Below are 19,975 nucleotides of genomic sequence, written 5' to 3'. Positions count from 1 at the left end.
AATCGCTTACCTCATTCTTCCCTCAAATTTGATGTTCCTTTTCATAGACTCTATCATGTTGCTCCAGATTATATGGCACTTAAACCATTTGGATGTTGTTGCTTCCCTTGGCTCAGGCCTTATTCTTCTAATAAGCTTGAATCTAGGTCAACACCCTGCATTTTCTTAGGCTATTGTGCAGGCACAAAAGGTTATCGTTGTTTAGATCCCCTTACTCATAGGGTTTATATTTCTAGACATGTGAAGTTTATTGAACATGACTTTCCTTATCATACTCTCATCTCTACTTCTCAGCCTGCATCTTCAGTTTCTTCTTCTTCTAATTCTATTCCTCATTTTCTTATTCCCTCTACATTTCCCATCTCTGCAGCAAGTCCTTCTCATACTTCCCTTATCTCACCACATGCTCCTTTATCTTCATCTCATCCTTCACCTGTTCTTCCACATGCTAGTCCTTCTTATTCCACTTTGTCCAGTCCTATTTCCTGTTCTTCTCCTGCTCCTTCTATTCCTCCCTTGGTTCCTACTCATTCCATGCTTACAAGAAGCAAAAATGGTATTTCTGTTCCTAAAATCCCTTTCTCTCTTCTGACTCATACTCCTCCTATTACAGAACTTCTTTCTTTTAAAGAAGCAATGACCTTTCCTGAATGGAGACAGGCTATGTCTGAAGAATACACTGCTCTCATGTCACAGGGCACTTGGTCCCTTGTCTCCCCTCTTTCTGATGCTCCAATTATTGGGTGCAAATGGATTTTTAAAATTAAAAGAAATTCTGATGGTTCAGTGGCTAGATACAAAGCACGGTTAGTGGCTCAAGGTTTTCAGCAAACAGAGGGTATCGATTACACAGAAACATTTAGTCCTGTTGTAAAACAACCTACTGTGAGGGTGGTTTTGACTTTGGCTTTACATTTTGGCTGGTCTATTAGACAACTAGATGTTTCAAATGCTTTCCTTCATGGAACTATTCAAGAACAAGTCTATCTCAGGCAACCTCAGGGTTATGTTAGTTCTGAGTTTCCTACTCATGTGTGTCACTTTCATAAGGCCCTTTATGGTCTTAAACAGGCCCCACGGGCATGGTATGATATGCTTTCCAAATGTCTACTGTCTCTTGGTTTTCAGAATAGTCAAGCTGACTCTTCTTTGTTTGTATACCATAAGGACAAAGATTTGATCTATATTCTAGTCTATGTTGATGACATACTTGTCACTGGCAACAATGGCTCTCTTATTACCACCATGATTCAGCAGCTTAGTTCTTCTTTTGCTCTCAAAGATTTGGGTCCTCTACATTATTTTCTGGGCATTGAGGCCATTACTACTCCTGCTGGTGTGATTCTATCTCAAACCAAATATGCTCTTAGTATATTGCATAAAGCTGGTATGCAGGACTGTAGACCTTGCAGTACTCCTTCTTCTCTCAAACCTACAGCTCTAGAGGGTATTACACCTATTTCTAATCCAGAGCTCTACAAATCTTTAGTTGGTTCCCTCCAATATCTCACCCTCACACGTCCAGAGATTGCTTTTGCTGTAAATTCTGTTTGCCAACACATGCATTACCCTCTGGAAAAGCATCTTACTGCAGTCAAACGGATTCTCAGATATATCAAAGGTACCTTAGACTTTGGTTTATGTTTCACCAAGAGTTCTCTTACTCTTACTGCCTTCACCGATGCTGATTGGGCTGGGGACGCCCTAGATCGCCGATCTACTGGTGATTACAGTGTTTATCTTGGGGCTAACCTCATCTCTTGGTCTGCAAAAAAATAGGCCACAGTTGCTCGTTCTTCTACAGAAGCTGAGTATAAGGCTTTAGCCAATGTGGCCGCAGAAGTTGTGTGGCTTTTACAGCTTTTCAAAGACTTATATGTTCCTTGTTTTGCTTCAGCCTCCTATTATTTGGTGTGACAATGTATCTGCTATATCTTTGGCTACCAATCCAGTGTTTCACGCACGTACCAAACATGTTGAGGTGGACTTCCATTTTGTCAGAGAAAAGATCAGTCACAAACAGTTGCAAGTTAGGCATGTGCCCTTTGGTTTTCAAGTTGCTGACATTTTTACTAAACCTCTAACTAGTGATCATTTTCTTCTTCTTCGTGGCAAGCTAATGGTAGCACAAGTGCCCCCATCAGCTTGCGGGAGGCTGATAACCAACTCAGTTCAACACAGCTCAAGCTGAGGTCCAAGCTGAGTCAATAGATGAGCCAACTGTTATAGCTCATTTCCCCGCTCCACTAATGCTCCACTAATTCTGTTAGGAAAGTAGTTAGAAAGTTTGTTACGCTAAGTAAGTTTCTGTTGAGATTGATTAAGGTTTTTGGTATAAATAGCTGGGACCCCTTTCATTGTATTGTAACGTTTGTTCCAATTCAGTAAAAGCTTTTCATTTCTGTAAAAGTTGTTATTGGCTATTCAACAGCCTCTCTAAGGATCTAGCTGCAAGCGTCATTTACTCCGAATCAGCCCAAGCAATGTGGAAGGACCTTAAGGAACGATTTTCCCAGACTACCTCATCTTTTTCAAATCGAGCGTGAGATTCATGATCTCACACCGGACATGATGTCTGTCGGCACATGCTTCACAAAGTTGAAGGGTATGTGGGACGAACTTAATGCACTTTCTCCTACACCCTCATGTTCTTGTGGAGCTATGATGGAGGTACTTGAATACCAAAGACGTCAAAGGACCATGAAATTTCTTATGGGACTCCATGAGTCCTATTTCATGGTTTGAGGGCAGATCTTGTTAATGGAGCCACTCCCCACCATCAATAAAGTTTTCTCATTGCTTGTACAAGAGGAACGACAAAGGGACATTGTTTCTACAATCCATGTCCCTGAAGTTGCTGCTCTTGCATCCAAAAGCAACACTAATGGTCAAAGGAATTTCAAGAGTAATGACAAGAAGAAAGGCGGAACACGTGATCGACTGACATGCGAGCATTGTAATTGGGTTGGTCACACAATGGACAAATGTTATGTTCTTCATGGATATCCACCTGGGCATCGCCTCTACAAAGCTACCTCTAATGCTACTGCTAACCAAGCAGTCCACTCGGCCATTGAAAAGCAACATTCTGGAACAAACTCCTTCCCATTCACTCAAGAGCAGTGCCGTCAAATTTTAGCTCTCATTCCTAAGTCCCCACATGTTGCTAACCAAGCAGGTAGCAATGTTTCTATTTCAAATCTCTCAGGTAATTCCCGTTGCCTTTCGTCCATTACTGATTCCACTTCATGGATTTTGGATAGTGGTGCAACAAATCATATGGTTAAGTCATCTTCTCTCCTTACATCCATTCAATCTCTTAGAAATAGCACTGTACGACTTCCTAATGGGATTACCACTCTAGTAACACATGTTGGATCTGTGGTCATTTCACCCATGTTGACTCTCACAAATGTGTTATGTGTGCCATCTTTTCAATTCAACCTTATTTCCATTAGCAAACTTTCCAAGGAATCCAATTGTTTGCTGATTTTTTCCTCTAATTCTTGTGTCATTCAGGACCAACGCTCGAGGACGATGATTGGGATGGGTAGAGAACGAGATGGGCTCTACTATTTCACTCCTTCCATGTGCGCTTCATCTCAGTCCGATCAATCTAAGTCCATGCTTTGGCATCAACGCTTAGGACATCTATCCAATAAATGTTTAAATTTCCTTTCTCGCAATGTTTCGGGGATTCCTTGTTCTGTTATCCAACTTTGTTCTATTTGCCATTTGGCTAAACAAAGAAGAAATCAATTTCCATCAAGTACTACATCCTCATCTGCACCATTTGAATTATTGCATGTTGACATTTGGGGAGGGTATCGAACAAGTTCCATCTCTGGAGCTCACTATTTTCTTACCATTGTGGATGATTTTACCCGTTGCACTTGGGTCTATTTGATGAAACACAAATTCGAAACCCGTTTCAACATTAAATCCTTCATTCAATTGGTTGAAACACAGTTTAACTATTGGGTTAAGATTATCCGTAGTGACAATGGCTTGGAATTCATAATGCCTACTTTTTATTCTGAGAAAGGGATAATGCATCAAACTAGTTGTGTAGCTACCCCATAACAAAATGGAGTAGTAGAGCGCAAACATGGCCATCTCTTGAATGTTGCTCGAGCATTATTTTTCCAAGCTAGTTTACCAAAACAATTTTGGGGAGAGGCTATTTTGACTGCCTCCTATCTTATTAATCGCACTCCTACTCCCGTATTGTCTGAAAAAACCCTTTATGAGATGTTGTTCAATGTTTCACCCTCCTATAACCATCTTAGGGTTTTCGGGTGTCTTTGTTTTGCTTCAACCCACTATCTTAAACCTCGAAAGTTTGATGCTCGAGCCAAACAATGCATTTTTCTTGGGTATCTGCATGGGCAAAAAGGCTATAAGGTGTATGACTTGGAAACCAATACCATTTTTATCTCCCGTGATGTGATTTTCCATGAGACTCAGTTCCCATTTTTGCATGGCATGCACGCACGTACAATTTTTGATTACCAGGCATCACCTTGTCCAATTCTTGACAACAATTTGTCCCCATCCAACCCATCAACAGAACCACTCCATGAATCTGTTGAATATTCTGAAACTGAACAATGTGTTGGCTCCTCATCGCACTCTTCATCGCCATCCTTGAATGTCCTAATTCATTCCCATGATTCAACTCCAATGGGATCCCATGAGATTGTCTCGTCAAGACCTCATCGACCCACTAAACAACCAAGTTATTTACAAGATTATCATGTCGGTATCAGCCTCCTTTCTCGCCTAGCTCAATCTTCCAACTCGGCTTTGGTCACACAGGTTAGCACTGCTCATCCCTTGTCAAAATTCATCTCTTATCATCGTTACTCCTCTAATCATAGAGCCTTTGTAGCATCTATATCTGTTGGCCAAGAACCAACAAACTTTTCACAGGCTATCCATGATCCCAAGTGGCAAGAGGCAATGCAAGCTGAAATTCAAACACTTGAAGCTAATAACACCTGGACGCTAACCCCTCTTCCACCAGGGAAACGTCCCATTGGATGCAAATGGGTGTACAAAATAAAGTACCTTGCTGATGGTACCATTGAGCGCTACAAAGCTCTGTTGGTTGCGAAGGGATACAACCAAAAATGGGGTCTTGATTACAAGGAAACTTTTGCACCAGTGGCAAAATTGGTTACTGTTAGAGTGTTACTTGCTCTAGCAGCCTTAATGGTTGGTACTTACATCAACTCGACGTTAACAATGCTTTTTTGCATGGTGATCTTGACGAAGAAGTTTACATGGCTCTCCCACAAGGTTTTGGACGAAAGGGGGAGACAAAGGTGTGTAAACTCAACAAATCCCTTTACGGACTGAAACAAGCATCACGTCAATGGTTCCTCAAATTTTCAGACGCTCTCCTTGCTGCTGGTTACACTCAATCCAAAGCTGATTACTCTTTACTCACCCACTCCAATGGTGCCTCATTCACAGAAGTCTTGGTTTATGTGGATGACGTTATTCTTGCTGGAAATGACTTGCAGTCTATCAACAGTTTGAAGACCTTCCTTTAGACTCAATTCAAACTCAAGGATCTTGGGAATCTCAAATATTTTTTGGGCATAGAGGTTACTCGATCAAAGAAAGGTATATTTTTATCGCAAAGAACATATACTCTTGATATTCTTAAGGATACAGGATTTATGGCAACAAGGCCAGCAACATTTCCTATGGAGCAAAATCTGAAGCTCACTTCAGCTGATGGAGTCATTTTAGAAGATCCTTGTTCCTATCGTCGATTGATCGGACGGTTGATTTATTTAACCGTTACTCGACCTGACATCATGTATGCAGTGCACACTTTAAGCCAATTTATGGACAAACCCAAAAGGCCACAATCTTGAGGCAGCCCACCGTATCCTGAGATACTTGAAACAATCTGTAGATCAAGGAATATTTTTATCGTCAACAAGTTCAGTCCAACTATAGGCTTTTTGTGACTCAGATTGGGCTAGCTGCAATGAAACGCGTAAGTCTATGACGGGGTATTGCATACTTCTTGGGGATTCCTTGGTTTCGTGGAAGTCCAAGAAGCAAACTGCCGTCTCACGGTCATCGGCAGAAGCAGAGTACAGGTCTATGGCTGCTACGTGTTGTGAGATAATGTGGCTAAGATATTTGTTGGAAGACCTTCGAATTAGTCACCCCCAGCCTATAACTCTTTTTTGTGACAACAAGGCCGCACTTCACATAGCCACAAATCCAGTGTTCCATGAGCGAACTAAGCACATCGAAATAGATTGTCATCTAGTTCGTGAAAAGCTCTAAGCTGGGATTATTCGGACGATGCACGTCCCTACAGCTCAGCAGCCTGCGGATATTTTCACCAAAGCACTTGGTGCAAAGCAGTTGCATCACTTAGTCTCCAAGTTGGGCATTATGGATATTCATGCTCCAACTTGAGGGGGAGTGATAAGAACCATATATCTCTCTATAAATCTTGCATATCTCTCCTTGATTGTATCCTATAATTAGGAGATTTGATTGTAACTTTGACTGTATTCTAGGATTAGGAGATTTGATTGTAACTTCCTTGATTGAAGGAGATCTTGATGTACTATTGTGTATATAAGTCAGTGAAGGCAATACATAACTGATGATATTCAAAACCAATTCAATATTTGTCAAAAAAGGTAAAAAAAAGTCGTCCTAAACTACTTTAGATCTCTGAGCAATCACTTTGTATGGATTGTCAAATGATGAATTTTTGTCGGGGGTCCTCTCTCTTCAATTGTTTCTTCTATTTATAGATGATGAGTCTATCTTTAACCTGCATTGTTCATGTTTTCTTTTGATGCCCACGTCTTCGTTCAAATTTAATTCAAAACATACTTGATTCCCTCCAAAAACGGTTGCAAAGGCCTTGGAACGGTCCCTTGACTTGGTCTTCTCAGAAAACTCTTCTCTATCCATGTTTGTTGATGTTGATTGTGGTTAATTTTTGGGTAGTGGGTTCCTGTTTTTGTGCAACATGGATTAGTGCTTCTAGATAAATTATTCAGATGATTCACTACATGCATAACTGATTTCTCCCATGAAAGAGGGTGCTAATGACACCGTTCGATGGTTTTAAGAGTTAACCAGCGGTTGTGGTTAATTATCATCTTAATACCTATCTTTTGATGACCAAACATGGTCGTTTATAATCAAAACGATACCGTATAGTGCTAAAATAACATCATCATTGAACCCTTTGATCTTCTGTATCTCGAGCGTAATTACGATGTGTTTTGATTGATTAATACACTATTTGGTGCCACATGTAATTTTTTTATTGGGTGACATATTTTAAGATGTAAACAACCACCACACTAGAACTAACCTCCTCTCCTAAACGTCTAATACACTCCGTTAGTCTATTAAGTAAATTAACGAATAAAAAAACTCAACAAGCTATAGAGACCTCCTGACCTCCACCGCTTCTTCTTCTCCAGCCCAATTTTTGTCCAATAAAGGAATACTAGCTAGTGTAATTAAAGTAATTGACCAATAGAAAATAGTGGCCAACCGGATAATGTCAAAAATGTATCATTTTACATATGTGTCAATAAAACTGAGTATAAAAAAAAAAAAGTTATGAAATATTACAGTCTGAAGGATCTGTTGGAGTGCACCACATAAGCTTACTCTTTTAAAATTTGAGATGTGGTAGCAAATTGAAGCTAATTTTTGAGGTATCTGGTAGAGATGCTTCTCCAACCCATCCCTAAAACTTCAAAATGGAGAATGAATATGATATATTGAAGAAATTTTTTTAATTTATCCTCTATCAAGATTCATATTGATAGAAAAATTATTTGTGTAAATACATAATTTTTGAGTTTGAAATTATTTTCAATTTCGAAAAGCTCTGTTTCCAATAAACTGGAAGGGAGCCTAAGCAAAACCACCCAGACCCATAGTTATTACTCCTTAAGCACCACCCATACCCATAGTTGTAGCTTACTCCTTAAGCACCTCCCATACCCATAGTATTAGCTTACTCCTGAAGCAAAACCACCAGTAGTAGTGCCCACGAGCCCCTCCCTCGTAAATGTATCCTCTGTACTAATACTTTCCACTCTTTACTCCACACACTCTCTCTCTCTCTCTCTCTCTCTCTCTCTCTCTCTCTGTGTGTGTCTCTCCAATCACCACCGCTTCTTCTTCTCCAAGGTAAGTCCCATACTTCCATATCTCCCTCTAATGCTCTTTACAAGTTTACTTGCAACTTTCTAAGCGTGTTACCTCTCTCTCTCTCTCTCTCTCTCTCTCTCTCTCTCTCTCTCTCTTAACCATCGTTGCTTTTTTATTTTTTTGGATCGGCAACCACCGTTGCTTCCTATCGCCATCCACCGCCGATCGCTGCCGTTATCACCGAAATCTGAGTTTAGGGGTTTTTATGGCTGGGTTCATTTCAAACTTAGGGGTTATGTTAAAATGTGGTTTATGTTTCTGTACTGCAATGCATTAGATGAGCACAAACTTATCTGTTCCCAAATAATTGAGAGTGACTATCAAAAGTCTCTCTCTCTCTCTCTCTCTCTCTCTCTCTCTCTCTCTCTCTCTCTCTCTGCCGCCCCCGTAGAGAGGAACCCAAACTTTGGAGAAGTGATTTTGTTTGGGTGGCCTTTAAAGTAAAGGATACAGTTTTTTTTTTTTTTACTTAGTGCTCCATGTGGAAGACGATATCTAACTATAGAAACATTTGAACCATCTGTTAAATAGTTGGAGAATTTCTTGTCGTCCTATTTTGAATAGTTAGCAGTCCAGTTTAGTGTTATTATCATGGAAGTGGGCGGACTCAACTCTCAGTCCTTAATTTACCAGCACAACCCTGTTTTCCATATGATGTACCCTGCTTTTTTGTGGAATTAAGGTTCTATTTTGATTGGATTCTTTTCATTTTGAGTTTTATCCCCTAATATACCTTCACATTGGTCAATAAAATGTCGAATTAGATTCCGGTCGCGGCGGCTCGGGGCCACGTGGTAGTGAATTAATGGGTCAGGGGTGTGCATAATCCACCGATTTACTAAAACTTCATCTGGGTATTTGCAATCTTAGATAATTACAATTAATCTTTGAACATGGTGTGAAGAGTGCGAATGAGAGGCTTTAGAACAATGTTATCAATACCGTTCCGTACCGGCCGGTATGTTCCGTTTTTGACAGAATCCGGTACCCTACACCTCTAATTCCGTTTCGGCTCAAATACAAGTCGGTACCGGACATACCGGTCAATACCGGCCAATACCGGATAGTACCGGATACTTTTAAATTTATTTTTTTTCTTCAAGTACCGGGCAAATACCGGACGGTACCGGGCAAATACCGGACGGTACCGGACAAATACCGGATTTTTTATTTATTTTAAAAAAGTGTATATTATACTATAAATTCTTTTAAGTAGAAAAATAACACTAATAGCGATCAATCCGAAACGGTACCCGGTATTTGACCGGTACCGGTACGTACCGTACCAATAGGAAAACCGGTACCCTAATCTGTACGGTATTTAGAACATTGCTTTAGAAGCAACTTACAAGTTTTTCATGGAGTAACTGTTCATGTATCATGGAGGGCCGATGTGTGTATCACTGACCATTGCTTTGTTCATTTTACAGCGATTTTGAGTGTAACTATAAGAAAGCACATGAATTAGCCCTTTGTTTTAAAGAAAAAAAAACACTGGATAATAAAAACTTGCCTATAGGGATTGTGCGTGTGTAGGCTTTCTTTCAATTGTTTTGTCTGCTTTGTATTCATTTTTTCTTCATCAGTGAAGCATATAGGGATTCGTGGTACTTTTAGAATTGCATCGGTGCTACTCCTCCGCAGTTGTTGTGGGATAGAAGTCCTGAAGGCTCATACATCAAAACAAGTAATATATTACCCCAACCAAAAGATTGATGCTCCGTTATTCTTAAAATGCTTGGCCCAATTCAGTTGTTCGTGGTCGGTACTAATTGGACTCACCTATATTGAATATTGGCTGGATTTTATTGGTTACTTTACGGCTGGATTTTTTTTGGAGTGCCTTTAAGCACGGGTCATGCATTAGTTTAAGAGAGAAAGAATAGATGTATAGTGACTAATTCTCTTCCCCATGCATACATGCCAATGTATAATGACATCAAGTGGCGGGAATTAAACGCACACAATTTTCTCAGAAGCCCACGGTTAGGGCATTCTCGAAATAATGTCTTCCTTTGAAATGTTGTCCTATTCCACCCTTCATTCTACAGTACTATACCCGTTAGATAAATGTCAAGTGCAACTATTTCCTCCCTATCTTGTTCTATTATTTGTTGAATTGGTTTATGTTATTCTGTGATTATCCTTGTTAGTTTTCCCAAAAAAAAATGGCTGGAAAAGGAGAAGGGCTGGCGATTGGGATCGATCTCGGAACGACTTACTCATGCGTGGGGGTTTGGCAGCACGATCGTGTTGAGATTATTGCAAATGATCAAGGAAACAGGACGACACCATCTTATGTTGCATTCACCGATACGCACCGTTTAATCGGCGATGGTGCAAAGAATCAAGTCGCTGTGAACCCCATCAACACTGTTTTTGGTATGTTCTAAGCTCTAAAATTCAAGCTATTTTTATCCAATTACGTGCATATTCTTTTGTTGCTTCTTTTGCACGCTTCACGCCTCCCTACAACAATTAACACTTTTGGGGACACAACTTTGACACAATTTTGGAGTCCATAACAACCGTGCTTAATATTTTTGTCTTTGAAACATTAATTTCTTGTAGTGCCTTCTCTTGTATGGTGTTATTTCTTAATTAATCTGCGCCAAAGAAAGCCTTCAAGTGCTTTAATGGCCACTACATCTTAATTATGCATGTCATTTTGTAGGGGCAGAAATATTGAGGGACCCTCCAAAAAAATGATTGATACTCTCTCAGTCCCGATTTGTTTATTCCCTTTTTGACTTATACATATCTCAAATTGATTGTTCAATTTCAAAATCAATGCTCAGATTATGTAGATTTTCAAATCAAATGATTAGATTTGGTTTCCTTAATAAGTTGGAAATCCATGATTGGACAAACAAATTGGGACGGAGGGAGTATTTTTTTACAAATTCTTAAGTTACTAAAAAATATAGAAATTTTTATTATGGAAATAGATGGAGCAATTTTACTCTCACCTTGCTAATGGATAATTTGGACTAACTTTATGTTTTGGCCTTTTTGTTCGCCATTTCTAAATTTCTGTTAGATTCACGTTAATTTTTTTTGGATTAATCATTCGTCGTGATATATTTTACTACTACAGATTTGAGGGCCCTATTTTAGGGCTAAAACTGGGGGCAATGACGGATTCAGAAATATCATACAGTGAGGGAGCCGGGGGCATATATTTGTCTAACAGTTTTGTCTACATATTCACACTTAATTTCTTTTTTTAGTAATTTTCTCTTCCTTCCACATACCTTTTCACATTAGCTTTCATGAAGGTATCATTTTGATTTAAAAAAAAAAAAAAACATTCACCCTGAGTATATGACGAAGTTATCCTCGACTACTGATAATTTATCCTAATTTATGTACAAAAAATGAACAAAAAACCCTAAGTTATTTATCAAAGAAGGTTAAAAAGGCCCTCCTTTAAGAATCTAAGTGTCCACTTGGAACTAAGAAAAATGGTTAAGAAGGAAGTGTGATGTAAATATAAAGGAAAATATATTGTGCTCAAAACTTAGTTTCTTATTTTCCTCCCGCTTTCTTTCTAAACCAAACAAGGGGAGGGAATATGTATTACTTTTTCTTTCAGTTCGTTTCTTTTCTATATATTCCAAACAAACCCGAAAGATGCAATTTAAAATAGTACCAAATCCAAGATCACAAACACCTAATTGACATTTCATAAATTAAAATAGAAACAAACAAAAAGTACATTTTTCAATTGAGGGCTATTGTGAAAGAAATAATGTCCATTGTTCAACTTGAGAAGACAATATAACATTATAATGTACATTTTTCAACTTGAGAAGCCACTATTGGCCTCTTGTATTTGTATTAGAAATTCTGGTTCCATCCCTAGCAGGGGCCTATTTTTTTTAATCTTTAGCACTATCTTAAACGGACTTTTTTCTATTGCCCTGGTTTTACTAAAGAGGTTCTAGATTGCTTGATTTTGAAAATTGTAGAAGTATGAAGGTCCTCACAGCTCTACTAATGTCCTGAGAATTACACAAATGTGATGCTTAATTTTCTGAGTTAATTTGTAGCTAATCGATATTCAATATGAGAAGACAATTCATTTATTCATTCTCCTTCGATTATCATAGTTACTTAATTTGTCTTTCCTTTATCTCAATTTAGCCAATCTCTTGAGAAATTTTTGATCATCATTGTTAGCTGCATTTTTGATGTATTCCACCAATATCGCAAATTGCATATTGTCTTGTAGGTAAAAACCCTGGATGGAATTTTTAGTTCGAAGTTGGGACCAATTTGAATCGGCCATTTACTTACTTTAAATTTACTTTTCCAATCATTTGTTATATATTGCATAACATTTTCTACATGTCACCTATCACCTAATAAACTAGTAAAACTGTTCTACGAAAATCCGATCAATTTGAAAAGCTCCGTAATAATAATTTTTTTTTCAATTTAGGGAAGTCAATAAATTCATTCACAGTTTTGACAGAGACTTTGATTCTTGGTTAATTTGAAAAGAATGAGCCCTCTTCTTTTTGGGTTAAATAGACTTTTTTTTTTTTAACCTATTATAACACCATACTAAATAAGGAGCAGCTTTAAATAAATTTGGAGGTTCAGAGCTCAAAACTTGCCTTGCCTCAGATGGCACTTCCACATCACTACTGCTTGTTTGTAGCAAGGGAATGTGATTCCTTTTGAAACAGCGTCTAAACTAGCGACATAGATTCAAACAAAACCATTTCATGCTTTGTACCATCCATTTTCTACATTGTTATACCCTTTTAGATCTTTAACACATATCTCTCTCTAGTTTCTCATTGGCAGTTGATATTTTGTTTTTCCAAGATGCTAAGCGTCTAATTGGAAGAAGATACAGCGACACTACTGTTCAGAGTGACATGAAGCTATGGCCATTCAAGGTCACACCTGGTGTAGACAACAAACCCATGGTAGGAGTAACATACAAGTACGAAGAGAAACAATTCTCCGCTGAAGAAATCTCTTCAATGGTCCTTGTAAAAATGAAAGAAATTGCAGAGGATTACCTTGGGACCACCATAAAAAACGTTGTTGTCACTGTTCCTGCCTACTTCAATGATTCTCAGAGACAAGCCACCAGAGACGCCGGAGTCATCGCCGGTCTCAACGTCATGCGGATAATCAATGAACCAACTGCAGCCGCCATTGCTTATGGTCTCGACAACAAAGCCGATAGCACCGGTGAGAAAAAAGTGCTCATATTCGATCTCGGGGGTGGAACATTCGACGTCTCTCTATTAACCATCGAAGAGTGTAAAATTGAGGTTATAGCTACAGGTGGGGATACACATTTGGGGGGTGAGGACTTTGATAATAGAATGGTGAACCATTTCGTTCAGGAATTCAAGAGGAAGTTTAAGAAGGATATTAGTGGGAACCCTAGAGCTTTAAGGAGGTTGAAGACATCTTGTGAAAGAGCAAAGAGGACTCTTTCCTCGACTCCTGAAACTACGATCGAGATCGACGCATTATACGAGGGGATTGATTTTTGCGCAACAATTACTCGGGCCAGGTTCGAGGAGCTGAACATTGAGTTGTTTAGGAAGTGTATGGAGCCAGTGGAGGAGTGTTTGAGGGATGCAAAAGTGGACAAGGGCAACGTCGATGAACTCGTTCTTGTTGGTGGATCCACTAGGATTCCCAAAGTCCGGCAACTGTTGCAGGATTTCTTCAATGGGAAGGAGCTTTGCAAAAGCATTAACCCTGATGAGGCTGTGGCTTATGGTGCCACAGTTCAGGCCGCTATTTTGAGCGGTGAGTGGAATGAGAAGGTTCTGGATTTAATACTGCTGTTGGATGTCACTCCACTTTCCTTTGGTTTGGAAAAGCTTGGTGCGGTTGTGGTGGTTTTCATTCCGAGAAACACCAAAATTCCGGTGAAGAAAGAGCAAAGTGATTGGGCTACTGTCTATGATAACCAAACCTCTGTTTGTTTTAGAATCTATGAGGGGGAAAGAACCCGAACCATAGACAACAACTTGTTGGGCGAATTCACAATGACTGGAATTCCTCCGGCTCCTAGGGGTGTCCCGAAATTCAAAATCTGTTTTGATATTGATGCTAATGGTATTCTCACTGTGTCTGCAGAGGACCAAACTACCGGACGAAAGAACATGGTCACGATCACGAATGCTAAAGGTAGGTTGTCAAAGGAGGAGATTGAGAAAATGGTGCAGGAGGCTGAGAAGTACAAGTGGGAAGACAAGGAGCACAGGAAGAAAGTGGAGGCCAAGAACGCATTGGAGACTTACGCTTATGACCTGAGGAACACTATTAGGGATGCGAAGAAAGGAGCAAATATAGCTCGGGCTGACAAGAAGAAGATTGTAGCTGCGTTTGAGCATGTGATTCACTGGTTGGATGAAAACCCGCTAGCGGTGACGGAGGAGTTTGAGTATAAGAAGAAGGAATTGATGGGAATTTGCAACCCTATAATTGCTAAGATGTACTAGGGTGCTGGTGGTGGTATGGGTGGAGGAATGGAAGAGGATGGTCCTTTTGGTGGTGGCAGCGGTGCTACACCTAAGATTAAGTAGATTACGATGTTCTAATCTTTAGTTTTTGGATTTTGGTCTCATTCCTCCGTGTCCTCTGCAAACTATGTACATGTCCTTTTGGGTATTTTCTCTCTGTATTATTTTGTTTTGGATTTTTGGGTTTGCTTCATGCAAGACTATTTTCGGTTCTTTACTGTATCATGGCCTGGAACAGTGGAACTGGATGGTGAAAGTTGTGTTTGAAAGTGTAATCTTAATTGTTTTGGCCTGTAGAGTTTTGGGATCACTGTTCTTCTCCAGCGAGTCTTTGTTGGTTCTTTGGTGGGACTGCTAAGAACAATATAAGTGAACAAGTACTGAGATAGAAAAGAGAGAAGTAAACAAGTACTCAACAGGTGTGTTTCTTTTTGGCTAACAACGAATTACTTTAGTAGAACGGAAGTGTTAGAAATGGATACATAATAATCCTTCCGTCAATTGACGCATTTGAGTCTTACGGGATTGGTAATCGATGGCTATCTACAAAAACTACCATGTCCTAAATGGTGACTTAATCATTATCGCCAGAAAAGAAGCTTTTCTTTCTTGCTAAAACAACGATGATGTGATCTTAGTTGCGCGTCATTCATGCTTCCAAGTCCACACAAGAAGAAAAAAGAGAGATCCCTGATGTACAAACTGAATTGTTCGGATAGGTGGTGGTCAAAAAAGAGAATCCAGATCTATTCTTTCTAATACTCATTTGTAGAAGAGTTTTTGGTGTCACCTGTTCTTTAAGCCGTCTCAAAAATGGATTTCCATTTTTGTCTTCATCAAAATTCAAGTTTTACATCCAATTTTACTGTAACATAATTAACCTTAGGGTGAAATAGTAAAATCACTAAAACTCAGTCACTCACCCCATCCGGAAAAAAACTATCCACCCACACTCCCCTCCCCAAATATTTTCACTTGCATTTTCACATGCACACACGGAAGGTGTGCCCCAACCGCTAGTTAGATATCACTCCACGAGCACATAATAGGTAGATATATCTTCTATTCATGAGCAAAGTAATCATACTAGAACACCTTCTTAAAAAATAAGTATTTATTTCACATTTTCAAACTAAAAAATAATGTAAATAAAAAATAATTTTTTGATTTTTTTTAAAAACGTATGATTTTATTGAGATCTTTCAAAAAAGATCTATATTGCATATTTTTAAATTTCAATAAGCCCAATATTTTTTAACTTGAAATTGTCTTTTTAAAAAATAATGACTTATTTCCCGTTCTGGAACGGGGAGATATCTACTACTCTTTAAATTGTTGGGTGGAAGAGTATTGATCACACAATTATAATGTATGAAACTCACAAGAGAATTGCACAAATACACTCACAATATATTGACTCACTCAATCTGTATACAAGGAGGAAATTTCTGTCTCTCTATCTCTCTGATTCTCTTTTACTCCACTCATACTTTTACAATCAGATTACAAGTCTATATATAGGTAGAAGCATAAGAAAAAAAACAAGAATGAGATAATCTCTGCTTCGTTTGCTCCGATATATGGAATAATACCCCAAGCGTAGGGTTTAACACGTCGGTTGAAGCATAATAAACCGAAAATCCGGGATCGTACCCAAGGGAATAACTATATGGCTTGATCGGATTTGTAGATGCAAGTAAGGGCTTTCGGCTTTTAGACAGCCAACTTTGTTTTACTTTAAGCGGTGGAAATAAAAGGCTAAATTAAAAACGAATTAACTAGAGAAAAGATAGGTTAGGTCTAGGAATTATTAACACCCAAGACCCGAGCTAAATCACACTTTTCACCCAACTACACAATTTAAGATACTTGGTTATAGTTCTCAAATCGGAAGATAAAATGATTTGTGAATCAAGCTAGCTCTAGAATTCATTTGGCAAATACCTCGAGCGACAGAGCTCTAAGCATCATGTGTGGTGGGTAGGCGAAGCTCCCACCTACACATGATCAAAGAGGTTAACACCTCGGTGATTTGTCAAACAAACCCGAACCTCACATCAATTTTCAAATCAAAGTTTAAAGCTTTATTGGGTGCAAAATGCAATTTTCGCCCGAGCCATGAAGTGCTAATCACCCCATGACCTAACCCTTGAAACTACTCACTCATATCTAGAGAGATAAAAGCAAACAAAAATCTACTCAACATAATTGAAAAGCAACACTAGAAGAAAACTAGAGATTAAGATAGATCGGGAGAAAATAAGCAACTTTAATTAAAGCAACAATATCAAAAACTAACAACTAAAGGCAGAAATTAAAGTATTTAAAACTGAAAAAATGAAGAACACTCAAGAACAATTTGAATCTAGATCTAGATCTAAAATTAGGTAAGCAAATCTAATTCTACTTGTTTGTACAAAACAATGAAATAAGCTTTTATACTTCTAAGATCCGCGCCTGGAATATTCCCTAGATGCTCTAAAATTCCCCTGCTAAGCCCCTCGGCATCGATGGCAACGGCCTTAGAGTGCTTCACTAAGGGGCTCGGCATCGATGTAAAACATTTCCTTCCATCGATGCCGAGGTCGATAAGAGACTGGACCACTAAGGGTCTCGGCATCGATGTAACAAATGGCATCCCATCGATGCCGAGCTCAATAGCTCAGAATTCTGCCTTGGCTGCCTTCCTCTTGCTCGGGCAATGACAGGTTCTGCTCGGGCCAAAAATGCTTCTGCTCGGGCAAATCATCTTCTGCCTTGGCCATCCAGCTTCTGCTCGGGCAATGATAGGTTCTGCTCGGGCGAACCAACTTCTGCTCGGGCAATGACTTGGCAATTCCTTGGCCATCGGGTTGTTTCCACCTTGACATGCCTTAGACTTCATAAATTCCTCTATTTGGCGATTTATCTACAAAACATAACCAAACCACTCTACAAGCAAATATCATTAATAATAACTAATTAATACTTTAAATTAAACTAAAACTAAGCACTAGCGCACCCTACATTACATTCTCGGGTGCTTATTGACTGCGTCGTTCCGAGTCAAAAATAAATTTATAAAACCTTGGAGTTAACTACTACTCCGTAGAATAGTGGTTAAGACCGAGTGTTGATCCGCAGGGACAGTGAGGCTGAGTTACTACAATTTCAATTGATATTTAGATTAATTCGGAAGATAAAAGATTGAGTTGTTTGATTTGAGAAAATTAATTAATTAAGAAAGCTACTAATTATTTGATTTGAAAACTGATGAGAAAAAGACCTAGGGTTTCGAATCCACTCCGACCATGTAACAACGATATGCATAGGTTAGGTTTAACATTCGAATCATTTAAGACTGTCGTTAGAGCTTGCAATCCCTTCCGATAATCGTCAAGAAGATAATTGAGTTGTTAAAAGGCATAGACTATCCCATAGCACGGACCGTCTCTCAGTAGCACAGTTTGGCCACCTAACGGCACGATCCGTCTTACGAGCATAATCTATCTCAAAACTCCAACCACAATCAAAGAATACCATTGTTTAACTCCGTATTTGAAAACCGCGAATATAAATACGAAACATATTGAAAGTATTAATCATTCCAATAAACTGAAACGAGTTCTAGTTAAACAATCGATCCGAATATTAAAACCTAAACCTAAACCTATACATATACAAAATTACTTGGCACGGTACTTCATCTTCTCCCTAGGGAATGGAGTTAGCCGCTCATGGTAACCGGGTGTTCCTCGCGAAGTCGTCTCTTGTTCCTTCCTCCCCGAACTGCCGTGATAGCGTGGGTCTCCTCCTTTTATATCCTACTGCCATTTCTTATATGCATGTGCCGAAAATCTGGGCACTTTGGAAAGGAGGACTCCTTTCCATATTCCAACTCCTCTCCTTTTGTAATGCGTTTAAATCAATGCAAATACTTAATATATGTTTCCTAGCCAAAGTTCAATTCCTTGTCATCGGCCAATTCCTTACCCCATTGCAAGAGTTACTTCCTTAATTTACAATTCATTCACGTGGCTAACAGGAGCAACCCAATTCTATTTTTGTTCTATTTTCGCCACCAAATAAATGCTAGCCAATGTTCGCAGCAATCCTCTGTAAGACTTCTCAATTTGCACGTTTTTGCACTCATCGGTCTCCAAAGCCTACAAACACCACAAAACACTAAAATATATCAAGTAACAATGTAAACGAACCAACAATGCATAAATTAGAAGGATTAAATGGGTGCTTTTTAGCACCTATCACTTATCAATCTCTCATTTATTGCAAATCTCAAAATATATCACGGAAGCGTGAAAGTCTCCATCCACGTTTCTCTTCTCCCAAATCTAATGCTGATTTCTCTTCCACTTGCAAGCCTCCAAAGGTACAGTTCACTCACGTTTTTGTTCTCAAGCTTATCTTTCAACATCCCCCCTTAAGCTTGATTCTCAGATATTCTTCATTCCAAGCATTGTCTTCATTTTTACGAAAGCTTCATGTTTGAGGGGCTTCGTAAAGATATCAGCTGCTTGATCATATGTCCTGCAAGAAACTAACTCCACTTCTTTTGCTTTTACATGCTCTCTGATGAAGTGGTAGCGGGTATCGATGTGCTTACTTCTTTCGTGATGAGTCGGGTTCTTTGCAAGCGCTACTGTAGAGCGGTTGTCAACATAGATCTCTGTGGGCAATTTTTGCGGAAAGCCCAAGTGCTTTAGCACATTCCTTAACCATATAGCATGACAGACAACTGAGTTGGTGGCAACATACTCAACTTCACAAGATGACAACGTCGCGATTGCTTGCTTCTTGGATGTCCAAGTGAAAGCAGTATTTCCAATAAAGAAAACGAACCTTGTTGTGCTCTTCCTTTCATCCAAGTCTCTTCCCCAATCGCTATTTGAATAGCCGGAAAGATTCAGGTCACCACCTGACTGATAGAACAGTCCATCACTATGGGTCCCTTTGATATAGTGGAGAATCCGCTTTGCTGCGAACAAGTGTGACTGATCTGGCGTCTCCTTGTATCGGCTGACTAGCCCAACACCATAGAGTATGTTTGGCCTAGTACAGGTCAGATATCGCAGACTTCCAACCAAGCTTTTGAAATAGGTTGGATCAACATTCCCAGTATCACTTTTCTTTAGTTCTAGTCCACTGTCGACTAGAGTCATCACTGGATTGCACGTCTCCATCCTGTACTTCTTCAGTATCTCCGTGGCATACCTGCTTTGGGAGATAAAAATTCCTTCTTCACTTTGCGTCAC

The 19,975-nt window shown here is 39.2% G+C and overlaps 2 protein-coding genes across 2 annotated transcripts in view; both read left to right on the top strand.

The window, feature by feature from the left end:
* Positions 1–8,102: 8,102 nt before the first annotated feature.
* LOC131314758 (heat shock cognate 70 kDa protein-like) lies at positions 8,103–15,016 on the top strand. The gene is made up of 3 exons (XM_058343603.1): positions 8,103–8,199; positions 10,374–10,602; positions 13,057–15,016. Exons 2-3 carry the CDS (start codon positions 10,389–10,391, stop codon positions 14,700–14,702), a joined length of 1,860 nt encoding a protein of 619 aa, XP_058199586.1. The 5' UTR covers positions 8,103–8,199; positions 10,374–10,388; the 3' UTR covers positions 14,703–15,016.
* LOC131314759 (heat shock cognate 70 kDa protein 2-like) overlaps positions 8,125–19,975 on the top strand; it is a 38,966-nt gene continuing 27,115 nt past the window's right edge. The window contains exon 1 of the mRNA XM_058343604.1: positions 8,125–8,199. The gene's annotated coding sequence lies outside the window, so the exon portion shown is untranslated. The remainder of the gene's footprint in view (positions 8,200–19,975) is intronic.

Source organism: Rhododendron vialii, chromosome 13a (genome assembly GCF_030253575.1).
Source record: "Rhododendron vialii isolate Sample 1 chromosome 13a, ASM3025357v1".
Taxonomy (NCBI): domain Eukaryota; kingdom Viridiplantae; phylum Streptophyta; class Magnoliopsida; order Ericales; family Ericaceae; genus Rhododendron; species Rhododendron vialii.
Note: the sequence above shows the minus strand (reverse complement) of the source record. Positions and strands in the feature narration are given on the sequence as shown.

What these genes read in the sequence shown, in the direction of transcription:
- LOC131314758 (XM_058343603.1), top strand. Translation starts at nt 10,389, where the DNA reads ATGGCTGGAAAAGGAGAAGGGCTGGCGATTGGGATCGATCTCGGAACG. An exon ending in CCCCATCAACACTGTTTTTG is followed by an intron (nt 10,603 to 13,056) that starts GTATGTTCTAAG and finishes TGTTTTTCCAAG; the next exon opens with ATGCTAAGCGTCTAATTGGA.